A 13,344-nucleotide genomic window follows, 5' to 3' on the forward strand; every position below is an offset into this window, starting at 1 on the left:
TATTAAAAATCACAAAAGGAGAAACATATGTATTTCTGATAAAACATACACTTAATGATGTTTATTTTATTATTATTATTATTATTATTTTGATGAAAAAGAAAGCATTTCAAATTATTCTGTGGCAGGATTGGACTGTGTCGATTATCGGTGACAAGGTAGCTAAGCGGTAGAGCATTCCCCTAGTGTTCGGAGGTCCAGGTTTTGAATCCTAGTCTGGCGCTACATTTCCTCCTCTCTTGTTACAAAATTGGCACCCACTAAAATACCCTCGGTTAACGGTGGTTGTAAAACGGTCTCATATGTCGTCGAGGGCGAAGACTTTGAAAAAGGAGTGAGTTGTGTAGTTGGTTACGACTGGGTCGATCATCGGTGACTAGATAGCTCAGTGGTAGAGCATTCGGCTAGTGTTCGGAGGTCCGGGGTTTGAAGCCCAGTCTGGCCGCTACATTTCCTTCTCTCCTGTTACAACTCTTTAATCTTTGATAACACAAACAAGTTACAAGTAGCGATTAACGAGAAGCACATATCCATTCCCGGACCAACTTCTTTATGAAATACTGAAAATTGAAAAACGACCGTAGTAACATGTACTGTACATTGTACATGTAAATCAATGACCATGTATATTGTATGCAAACTACACTAAATATATCCATGTAAAACTTTTATTTGGGTCTACAGTAAACAATATGAAGATTCATGTAGGAATATGGTATTACCATATATAGTATGTATGCAACATCCAATGAGCTGCACTCTTACAAGGCTTTGCCGTAATTCATGTTAAATTAGCCAAAATATTAAAATTGTATCATAATGATTATTGTAGGAAAAGCAAGTCTGATCATTGAAATTCATTAAAATGTTCAAGTTACTTTTTCTAGTCAGCTTTTCTTTGATTTCTATTCAGTTTGTTTAAAACTCTGATGCTCAAATGTTTCAATCATATTTTATTTCAGCAAACAAAGAAGAGGATAAGGGAGTTGGTGAAAACAAACAAGGGGAGACTACTCCAGGTTTCCAGTGGCATAATGATGTGGCAATGTTACACTTAAATGAGGTGTCTCGTCTGCAGGAGAGAGCATCTCTGATCCACAAGATTGGGCCAAATCGTCACGGACTGTGTGCTCGACGTGATCTCGACATCAGACGGCAGCTTTGTAAACTATACAAGGTATCGACTTAATCTGACTAATGCTGGCCTGTAGAGTTACGTAGTAGTACTAATGCTGGCCTGTAGAGTTACGTAGTAGTACTAATGCTGGCCTGTAGAGTTACGTAGTAGTACTAATGCTGGCCTGTAGAGTTACGTAGTAGTACTAATGCTGGCCTGTAGAGTTACGTAGTAGTACTAATGCTGGCCTGTAGAGTTACGTAGTAGTACTAATGCTGGCCTGTAGAGTTACGTAGTAGTACTAATGCTGGCCTGTAGAGTTACGTAGTAGTACTAATGCTGGCCTGTAGAGTTACGTAGTAGTACTAATGCTGGCCTGTAGAGTTACGTAGTAGTACTAATGCTGGCCTGTAGAGTTACGTAGTAGTACTAATGCTGGCCTGTAGAGTTACGTAGTAGTACTAATGCTGGCCTGTAGAGTTACGTAGTAGTACTAATGCTGGCCTGTAGAGTTACGTAGTAGTACTAATGCTGGCCTGTAGAGTTACGTAGTAGTACTAATGCTGGCCTGTAGAGTTACGTAGTAGTACTAATGCTGGCCTGTAGAGTTACGTAGTAGTACTAATGCTGGCCTGTAGAGTTACGTAGTAGTACTAATGCTGGCCTGTAGAGTTACGTAGTAGTACTAATGCTGGCCTGTAGAGTTACGTAGTGGTACTAATGTCAGTGTGAATAGGTTACAAACAAAATATAGTCCACAATGAAAAGGGGGAGGATGTTTGGGAGGGAGTGTGTCTTGGTATGTTGCCCATGTCAAATTCTTCCCTACAGTTCTGAGCACATCATTTGTAAAATTTGGAATAATATGACAAGGGGAATACATTGATATGTTGATTGTATTATTTTATATTTCTTATTTCATTTCAAGTTTATACTTATTTTTAGCACGATGGAGCGTAGCTCCATCGTAGCTTATAGCATACCCCCTAGTTTTGAAAATCACGTTGTGAACAGGATATCTCAAGTTATACACCATTGACAGCAATGAAATTTGGCAGAGACATGTAGTTATAGATAAGGACGGAACTGATAAAACTTGGCGACAAACAGACATAAACTCTATTTTTGAGGAATTAAAATATATTTCATTCCTTCTTTGTCTATAGTAATATTTAAATGAGAAACACAATGCATTATGGGAAATTATATGGCCGACGGTACCAATTCATACAAAAGAAATAAAGTTTAAGAAAAGATTAAGGCAATTAAGAAATATTCATTATTTTTCTATTCTTAAATATGTTACTCAAAGTGTCATGACATCATAAATACCTGTGTTGGATAATCTATATTCCCTGGACAGTGTCACAAGTCAGGTGACCTAGTTTCATCTAGATGCTATTTATAGGCCTATATGTGTGTGTAAATGTGTTACATATACCATTTACTGTTAAAGGGAAAAACAATGGTTGAGAGTTAATTAATGTATTTTGTTATCAAGGCCCTGGGAAAGGCTTGACTGTAGCTGCCAATGTCAATTTGTTGACCCGTAGTACACATTCCGTTGTGCCGAGACCCAGCCAATACAACTTGTGCATTGTTATCTTAATTGTGAAATTTATATTGTGTTGAAGAAAATGAGATAAAAGATAAGTAATTAATTTCAACGTATTGAAGCGAATTCAGTTTACCTCTTATAACCGGGAAAGCCAAACATCATTGATTTTTTTGACACCTATAATGAATTAAGCCCTCCTCCAGCAGGTATCTTTTAAAAGTCTAGTCAACTTAACACTTTGATTATACATAGTTGTACATGTGTGATACCGATAAGCAATCACACAGGAAAATATTTCCCCAAATATTTTTTATCATATAACAATATTCTGATAAATTTGAATAAACAGCATTGTTAAATTTTGAATTTTATTAAATTTTCTAATAGTAAAGTTAAGTTGATGCTATTTGAATTGGTCCCAACAATATTCTTACTAAGAAGATGCTGCTTCTGCATACGCTCACACTAAAATCCTGCTCAGAAAAAAACTGTTCTGCACAAATCAATCTTTTTATAAAACTGTTGATCTATATATAACTTAAGGATGTATTCTTCTGAGGTTTTGGTCCCGTTGAAGTCTCGTTTCAACATAGACCAAAGAAGTTATGAGATTTTCAAATATAATTTATCAGTATCTGTAGCAAGTTGCCAGATGCAAATTTTGTCAAAAAATTACATTTCTATTTTTAGTAGATTTTTTTTATACGGGGATTTTAAGAAATGGCCCATTTGGCGGCCATTTTGAAATTGTGTCTTTTTTTGCTTCAAGTAGAGCCACAGTTTTACCATTTTTTATTGAAATTGTTTTTACTTAAATCATTACTGCGCCGGCATTTTTAGCTGTATTTAGCTAATTTTTGTTGCAAATCGTTACTAGGTTCGTAGTAATTAAAATATTGAGCATTAATATGTGAAACGATACACTTTTGTGACTTTATTTTTACATTTAATGGTAATTTGGGCACTTTTATTTTTTACTCTAAAATAATGAAAAATAACAAAAATTCAAATGGGGCAAAAAAGTAAGCACACGGACCCCCAATTTTTCTTCCTGATTTAGAAAGAACAACCGTTTCCCTATTGATATGCAAAATAATAACAAAAGTTTAATACCAGAACTTTTTTTATAAAGGGTTAAATTTGGCAACAATGGTTGAAAATGGTGCATTTGGTAGCACAAAATTAAGGGGTAGGGGTAGCATAAGTTGTTATTCTGAGAAAATATATTAGTCTAATTGATCAAAACTGGTATATTTTTAAAGAAGACTACTAGAAAATGAATTCTACAAACATTCATACATGTCAAACACCTCATTAGGAAATTATGGCTTTAATCGCTATCTTATATGGTCAAAACGGCAAAATTCCCATAAAATCCAATATTTTGTCAACTAGGTGTCTTTAAGTGACAAAAGCTCAAAAACGAGCACACGGACATATGTTTTTTCTTTCATTTTCTTTTATGGCATGAACTCCTTTTTCCAAAAATCTATATGAGAAAAAAAGTTTAATACAAGAAAATTTTGACTTCTCAGAGGTGTACATCCTTAACATGTGATGAATGACATCTGTCTTGAAAGAATTTTATGATTGTTTTAATACCAACATTGATAACAATTAAATACCAGTGGTCATTTGAATTGTCCTAATTAATTATTAGATTAAACAGTGCATATGAATGATAATCAAGAATATTAGTCAAAACCAATTGTTAAACATTAATTAACTGGACCATCGTGCTACGAGGCCATTGGCCTCTTGTTAAAATGAAACAGCCTATATAATATACATATATGACATTACAAATTATGCTGATGTTGAATTATCTGTTTCAGAACCCAGATCACCTTCATGCATACCACACACCGGTGTTTGATATGGACCTCTGTAAACTAAGTGTTCAGTTGTTTAAAGACGCAACACAGGAAGTGAAGGATAGGGAAACAACCTGTGAATCCTCAGAGGTCAAACCAGAGGTCACATGTTAGTGATTTTATAACATTAATTCATCAATGCTTTCAAGTCAGGAATATGACCTGTGAACCCAGATATCAAACCAGAGGTCATGTATATTTTTTTCCAGCGATAATTGATGTAGGAAAGTTAACACCTACTAACACCACATCTCTGGTTATGGAATACAGCTATATGTGGAAAATAAAGTTCATATGGCAAGAATTCAAAGTGCTAAGTCATCAAAGAGGAGGATTAAAGATACATGAAGCTGGAACTAGTACATGTAATAACTGATAGATCACTACTACATGAGATTTCTTGTCAAAAATAGAACTCATCAAAGATATGTACAATCATTCTTCATTGTCATTTAGTTGATATATTTCAAACACAAACTTGCATTTGAATAATTATGTAGAAAACAACTTCATTCACATTCATTTGGTGGTATGACTGTGGCCTGTGGAATAGAAGTCATTAAATGATAGGAATGTCAGAAGTATGGACCATTACATGATATCATGGTGTTTTAATTTGTGTGCTATACATGTGTTGTGTATATGGGGAGAATGATTTAATGTATGAATGTTAAAAGTGGCTCCAATTTGTACATACAATATACATACATCAATGTAATACATTGTTAAACGATGTCACTGTATATGTTGTAAAATAAAACGCTCACAAAATTTCTTTAGATAATTTTCTTGCACATCTACATTAACAGTATACCAAAACAGTACAGGGCTGCCTTTTGTATGATGGTTATATGATGGTATGAGGATAGCGTATGAGAAAAAAGTACATTGTATGTAGGGGCTATCTCAATATAGTATCTATGGGCCATCTTCATGTAGTATATAGGGGCTATCTCTATATAGTATGTAGGGACTATCTCTATATAGTATGTATAGGGGCTATCTCTATATAGTATGTAGGGCCTATCTCTATATAGTATGTAGGGGCTATCTCTATATAGTATGTATGGGCCATCTCTATATAGTATGTAGGGCCTCTCTCTATATAGTATGTATAGGGGCTATCTCTATATAGTATGTAGGGCCTATCTCTATATAGTATGTATGGGCTATCTTTATAGGGGCTATCTCTATATAGTATGTATGGGCTATCTCTATATAGTATGTATAGGACCTATCTCTATATAGTATGTATGGGCTATCTCTATATAGTATGTATAGGGGCTATCTCTATATAGTATGTAGAGACTATCTCTATATAGTATGTATAGGGGCTATCTCTATATAGTATGTAGGGCCAATCTCTATATAGTATGTATGGGCTATCTCTATATAGTATGTATGGGCCATCTCTATATAGTATGTAGGGCCTCTCTCTATATAGTATGTAGGACCTATCTCTATATAGTATGTATGGGCTATCTCTATATAGTATGTATGGGCCATCTCTATATAGTATGTAGGGCCTATCTCTATATAGTATGTAGGGGCTATCTCTATATAGTATGTAGGGCCTATCTCTATATAGTATGTAGGGGCTATCTCTATATAGTATGTAGGGCCTATCTCTATATAGTATGTAGGGGCTATCTCTATATAGTATGTATAGGGGCTATCTCTATATAGTATGTAGGGGCTATCTCTATATAGTATGTAGGGGCTATCTCTATATAGTATGTAGGGGCTATCTCTATATAGTATGTAGGGGCTATCTCTATATAGTATGTAGGGGCTATCTCTATATAGTATGTAGGGGCTATCTCTATATAGTATGTAGGGGCTATCTCTATATAGTATGTAGGGGCTATCTCTATATAGTATGTAGGGGCTATCTCTATATAGTATGTAGGGGCTATCTATATATAGTATGTATGTAGGGGCTATCTCTATAAAGTATGTAGGGGCTATCTCTATATAGTATGTAGGGGCTATCTCTATATAGTATGTAGGGCTATCTCTATATAGTATGTATAGGGGCCTATCTCTATATAGTATGTATAGGGGCTATCTCTATATAGTAATATAGGGGCTATCTCTATATAGTATGTAGGGGCTATCTCTATATAGTATGTAGGGGCTATCTCTATATAGTATGTAGGGCTATCTCTATTATAGTATATAGGGCTATCTCTATATAGTATGTATAGGGGCTATCTCTATATAGTATGTAGGGCCTATCTCTATATAGTATGTAGGGGCTATCTCTATATAGTATGTATGGGCTATCTCTATATAGTATGTATAGGGGCTATCTCTATATAGTATGTAGGGGCTATCTCTATATAGTATGTAGGGGCTATCTCTATATAGTATGTATGGGCTATCTCTATATAGTATGTAGGGGCTATCTCTATATAGTATGTAGGGGCTATCTCTATATAGTATGTAGGGGCTATCTCTATATAGTATGTAGGACCTATCTCTATATAGTATGTATAGGGGCTATCTCTATATAGTATGTAGGGCCTATCTCTATATAGTATGTAGGGCCTATCTCTATATAGTATGTATGGGCTATCTCTATATAGTATGTAGGGCCTATCTCTATATAGTATGTAGGGACTATCTCTATATAGTATGTATAGGGGCTATCTCTATATAGTATGTAGGGCCTATCTCTATATAGTATGTAGGGGCTATCTCTATATAGTATGTATGGGCTATCTCTATATAGTATGTAGGGGCTATCTCTATATAGTATGTAGGGCCTATCTCTATATAGTATGTAGGGCTATATCTCTATATAGTATGTATGGGGCTATCTCTATATAGTATGTAGGGGCTATCTCTATATAGTATGTAGGGGCTATCTCTATATAGTATGTATAGGGGCTATCTCTATATAGTATGTAGGGGCTATCTCTATATAGTATGTAGGGGCTATCTCTATATAGTATGTAGGGGCTATCTCTATATAGTATGTAGGGGCTATCTCTATATAGTATGTATAGGGGCTATCTCTATATAGTATGTAGGGCCTATCTCTATATAGTATGTAGGGGCTATCTCTATATAGTATGTAGGGGCTATCTCTATATAGTATGTAGGGCCTATCTCTATATAGTATGTAGGGGCTATCTCTATATAGTATGTAGGGGCTATCTCTATAAAGTATGTAGGGGCTATCTCTATATAGTATGTAGGGGCTATCTCTATATAGTATGTAGGGCCTATCTCTATATAGTATGTAGGGGCTATCTCTATATAGTATGTAGGGGCTATCTCTATATAGTATGTAGGGGCTATCTCTATATAGTATGTAGGGCCTATCTCTATATAGTATGTAGGGGCTATCTCTATATAGTATGTAGGGGCTATCTCTATATAGTATGTAGGGGCTATCTCTATATAGTATGTAGGGGCTATCTCTATATAGTATGTATAGGGACATCTCTATATAGTATGTAGGGGCTATCTCTATATAGTATGTAGGGGCTATCTCTATATAGTATGTAGGGGCTATCTCTATATAGTATGTAGTGGTCTATCTCTATATAGTATGTAGGGGCTATCTCTATATAGTATGTAGGGGCTATCTCTATATAGTATGTAGGGGCTATCTCTATATAGTATGTAGGGGCTATCTCTATATAGTATGTAGGGGCTATCTCTATATAGTATGTAGGGGCTATCTCTATATAGTATGTAGGGGCTATCTCTATATAGTATGTAGGACTATCTCTATATAGTATGTAGGGGCTATCTCTATATAGTATGTATGGGCTATCTCTATATAGTATGTAGGCCTATCTCTATATAGTATGTATAGGGGCTATCTCTATATAGTATGTAGGGCCTATCTCTATATAGTATGTAGGGCCTATCTCTATATAGTATGTATGGGCTATCTCTATATAGTATGTAGGGCTATCTCTATATAGTATGTAGGGCCTATCTCTATATAGTATGTATGGGCTATCTCTATATAGTATAGGGCTATCTCTATATAGTATGGGGCTATCTCTATATAGTATGTAGGGCTATCTCTATATAGTATGTATAGGGGCTATCTCTATATAGTATGTAGGGCCTATCTCTATATAGTATGTATGGGCTATCTCTATATAGTATGTATGGGTCATCTCTATATAGTATGTAGGGGCTATCTCTATATAGTATGTAGGGCCTATCTCTATATAGTATGTAGGGGCTATCTCTATATAGTATGTATCTCTATATAGTATGTAGGGCTATCTCTATATAGTATGTAGGGCCTATCTCTATATAGTATGTAGGGCTATCTCTATTAGTATGTAGGGCTCCCTCTATATAGTATGTAGGACCTATCTCTATATAGTATGTAGGGGCTATCTCTATATAGTATGTATGGGCCATCTCTATATAGTATGTAGGGCCTATCTCTATATAGTATGTAGGAGCTATCTCTATAAAGTATGTAGGGGCTATCTCTATATAGTATGTAGGGGCTATCTCTATATAGTATGTATAGGGACATCTCTATATAGTATGTAGGGGCTATCTCTTTATAGTATGTAGGGGCTATCTCTATATAGTATGTAGGGGCTATCTCTATATAGTATGTAGGGGCTATCTCTATATAGTATGTAGGGCCTATCTCTATATAGTATGTAGGGGCTATCTCTATATAGTTGCAGGGGCTATCTGTATATAGTATGTAGGGGCTATCTCTATATAGTATGTAGGGCCTATCTCTATATAGTATGTAGGGGCTATCTCTATAAAGTATGTAGGGCCTATCTCTATATAGTATGTAGGGGCTATCTCTATATAGTATGTAGGGCCTATCTCTATATAGTATGTAGTGGTTATCTCTATATAGCATGTAGGGGCTATCTCTATATAGTATGTAGTGGTTATCTCTATATAGCATGTAGGGGCTATCTCTATATAGTATGTAGGGGTTATCTCTATATAGTATGTAGGGGCTATCTCTATAACACCGACCTTTCAATAAAACCTTGTTATATTGCACGGTTCGAAGTTATATTGCACGCTTCCATGGAAACGTTATATTTCACGGTTCCAGATGTTATATCGCACGGCTTTAGGAACACCTCGCTGTTGTTGTCTAGTTTTGTGGAAAACTTCCGAGGAATTGCGAGTAACAATGAGTTACGTTATTATGACGTCACAAAGGTTCATGCTAAATTTCGCGCTGGATTTATAGATCTCGAATCAAGCAGTCATGTAGACGTTTACTGTACGGAGTAAAGGACGGACACGATGAATGTATAAGATCAAAAGGCTGCAAGCAGGTCTAATAATGTGAAAACAGACAATAAGACATCCAAACCGGAGTTACAACGTGACGTACGTGGGCTATACGTCAATCTTCAATTGGATATTAAGGTTTTTTTTCCGTACGGTACGGTGTTGGTGATTTTGTTAAGTGATTGTCGAATTCGTTTTATAAAAAAAATATTCAACTGAAAAACTGGTGATTATGTAATAAAACAAATATTCCATGGTTACTGTGCTCTAGTTCATAATATTTACCCCTCGATGATGGTAATCAACAAATGTTATATTGCACGAGGCCAAAGGCCGAGTGCAATATAACATTTGTTGATTACCATCACCTCGGGTTAAATATTATGAACTAGAGCACAGTAACCCATGAAATATTTGTATAATAGTATGTAGGGGCTATCTCTATATAGTATGTAGGGCCTATCTCTATATAGTATGTAGGGCCTATCTCTATATAGTATGTAGGGCCTATCTCTATATAGTATGTAGGGCCTATCTCTATATAGTATGTAGGGACTATCTCTATTTAGTATGTAGGGCATATCGATATATAGTATGTAGGGGCTATATATAGCTATCTCTATATAGTATGTAGGGGCTATCTCTCTGAAATCTCCTATAGGGGCTATCTCTATATAGTATGTAGGGGCTATCTCTATCAGTACATCACATGATAATTACTAGGAATGCGATTGATATATTTTACGACAGTTCCCTATTCTTCTTGCCTACGGGAGACTATACCTGACTACGGGAACTATACCAAAGTATATTCCCCCGGAAATGAGCACGTGACCAAATATATGGCGTCATAATGAATGCCATGTGACGTACTAAATCTATTATGACCCTTGCCCTTTGGAACAGTTCTCCTATCGTTTTGTCTGGCGAGGTATATAGTCCCCTCGTCTCCAGGCTTCTGTATGAAGATTGACATCTTTTAACTGATTTTTTTTAAGATGAAGAAAGAAAAAAACTTAATCTTTATTGTATACATTTCTAGAATCAATGTTTATGTACATACATACATGTATACTGTATCTGAAACCATTTTAAATTATTATTTTTCTGGATTTTTTGTCACTTCTCATTGGTCAAAAACACGCCACGTGATCACCGATAAAAAACTATATTGCACGATTTTTCCGGAAGTAGTTTATAGAAAAAGTATATTGCACGGTTATTTTTAGATAACGTTATCATCTACGTTACCAAAACGCTTCGTGTTCCTGGCGCTTTGAAACAAACGCTTTGATGACCTGAGTTTGAAGCGTAACCACAAAATGTGACAGACGACGTTGATTGTTTCGGTTTCTATCAAAGATGATGATGACTTCCAGCTGATGACTACAGTTTAAACTTTCAAATTTTCAACATAAACACGGTAGGAGAGTAGGAAATAATCGAATAACATTCATTAAGCATCTGGAGCCATTGAATAGTGAATACGTTTGATATTTATTTGAAAATTTCCACCTAGACTAGTAACAACATTAGGCCGAATTAAGCTAATCGTACAGTATGTATACGATTTTTATTTTACGAAATTGAGTACTAAGCATAATAGAATGTATGTTCATGTCAATCTGAATCTTTTAATATATGTTTGGCGTCGAAGTGGATTATTTCAACGGAGAACAAACTACACATTTAATTGACTGTGTCCGACATGGAACTACAGGTATAATCGAGTACATGTACATGTATGCAATTGACAAGAACGCATGTACCGGGTGCATGTAATAAAAGGGTGAAGTGCATCAATTGATAATGTTTTCGTATGTTGTTCTTAAATTAAACATATTACAAAATCATAAGATTGTAACTGTCATAGCAAAGCAGAATTTACAATGCGATGCCTATTTAGATTTGCACTCATTTCAAAATGTAAAAAAATCCAGAAAAATAATAAAACAAATATAGCATTTTGATTTCGGTCAATACATGGTTATATCGACCACAGAAAAAATATCGACCTCGGACTACGTCCTCGGTCAATATTTTTTCTTTGGTCGATATAACCATGTATCGACCTCATCAAAATGCTATATTTGTATATTATTGTATGCATTGCTATTCGGTCACCAAGTTATCCTTACAAGGGGTATCTCAACCCGAGTGAAAGATTTTGGCCAGTCAACCCGAGGCTTGCCGAGGATTGACGCCCAAAATCTTTCAAGAGTTTTGTTTCTCCCATACTTAGAAGCAAAAATGACGAAATTCCACTTGGTTTCCAGCTTTTTCATCACGCCATAATCGCAGGAACGTCGTTATGCGTCAAAATCGATGACGTCATCTACAATGCGCGCCGCAGTTACGCCGCATGTATTGATGACGTCACGTTATTGTCTAGCGCGTGTGAGCTGTCTTACACCCCGGCCCCTGTGTAAGATTAATAAAATCTGTTACCTGTAAGTGAACGAGATCGGGTTATCTCAGTCGATTTTGTAACATAATCCCAACCGAGGCGTTAGCCGAGGTTGGGATGTTACAAAATCTTAGCCCGAGACTGAGATAACCCGATCTCGATCACTTAAAGGTAATAGATTTTTTTTCTCGCGCCTTTAAGATATAACAAAACCCATCTATATAATCGTTCAATCTGATTAAAATACAGATCCTTATTATCACTACGTTTGATATGAGGATCTGACAACATCCCATTAGGGATCGCGTCAGGATGACCTATGGAAATGGCCAATCAAATTGGTACTGCCAGAATCTTGACTGGGGTCGAACTAGTTTCAAAAAGCTGTCCAAATTATTTTCATGTACGTAGTAATCTCGTCCAAAGTGCACAATAATGCTAAATGTGTATGCTTACTGGGACGAAATGGCGTTAACAATTGACGTAAAAATGTGTAGAAAATGTATTTGATCTGGAGTACACGTGGTAAAAGGTCATCCGAACGTGACTCCATATGGGATATTGTCAGATCCTATATTGTAAGGATCTGTATTTCAATCAGATTGTATAATCGTTCTATATACGCGTTCAGAGTGTAAAACTATCCCGTCTTGGGCCTCCTGGTTCAAAGCCGATTAACCATTTCATCTGCACTTCGATTTCAGTTATTCCGCATAAAACTATAGTTCGGTTATATCAGAGACAAACGATGATCAATCGGTACATACTGTTTTCATAATTAAAAACAACAACCAAACAATGCATGTAAATGACTGAATGCACATATTTCTAATAATATTGATTATCTGACGCTTGTGACGTCACCAGGTTGAGAGTTTGACGTCACATGCGCGGACTGTTACATGAATGGCGTAAAATTCCGCCAAAATTCGCGTAAAAGTACCAGACAGATCGGACGAGATAGAAAAATCTAGCACCGAGTATCGTGTGAGATTTCCCTGTCCGAGGTGCGAGAAAGAGATATCTTTTCCTAGCAACCACGGCTTATTCCTGTGAAGTATGGCAGAAAATCAAGGTTTGTAACCCTTGTTGTTCCAAAAGCCTGGTGGTTAGTGTTTAGTCCTGAAGAGAGGAC

General features: G+C 35.9%; 1 protein-coding gene across 2 annotated transcripts in view; it reads left to right on the forward strand.

Annotated features, from left to right (window-relative positions):
• Nucleotides 1–5,323, forward strand: part of LOC138308281 (zinc finger CCCH domain-containing protein 13-like) — a 32,422-nt gene extending 27,099 nt beyond the window's left edge. For both annotated transcript variants that reach the window (XM_069249272.1, XM_069249273.1), the window contains exons 19-20: nt 963–1,177; nt 4,511–5,323. In XM_069249272.1, the coding sequence (XP_069105373.1) occupies nt 963–1,177; nt 4,511–4,663 (368 nt within the window). In that variant the 3' untranslated portion in view covers nt 4,664–5,323. The remainder of the gene's footprint in view (nt 1–962; nt 1,178–4,510) is intronic.
• The last annotated feature ends 8,021 nt before the right edge of the window (nt 5,324–13,344 follow it).

This window comes from Argopecten irradians, chromosome 14 (genome assembly GCF_041381155.1).
Source record: "Argopecten irradians isolate NY chromosome 14, Ai_NY, whole genome shotgun sequence".
Taxonomy (NCBI): domain Eukaryota; kingdom Metazoa; phylum Mollusca; class Bivalvia; order Pectinida; family Pectinidae; genus Argopecten; species Argopecten irradians.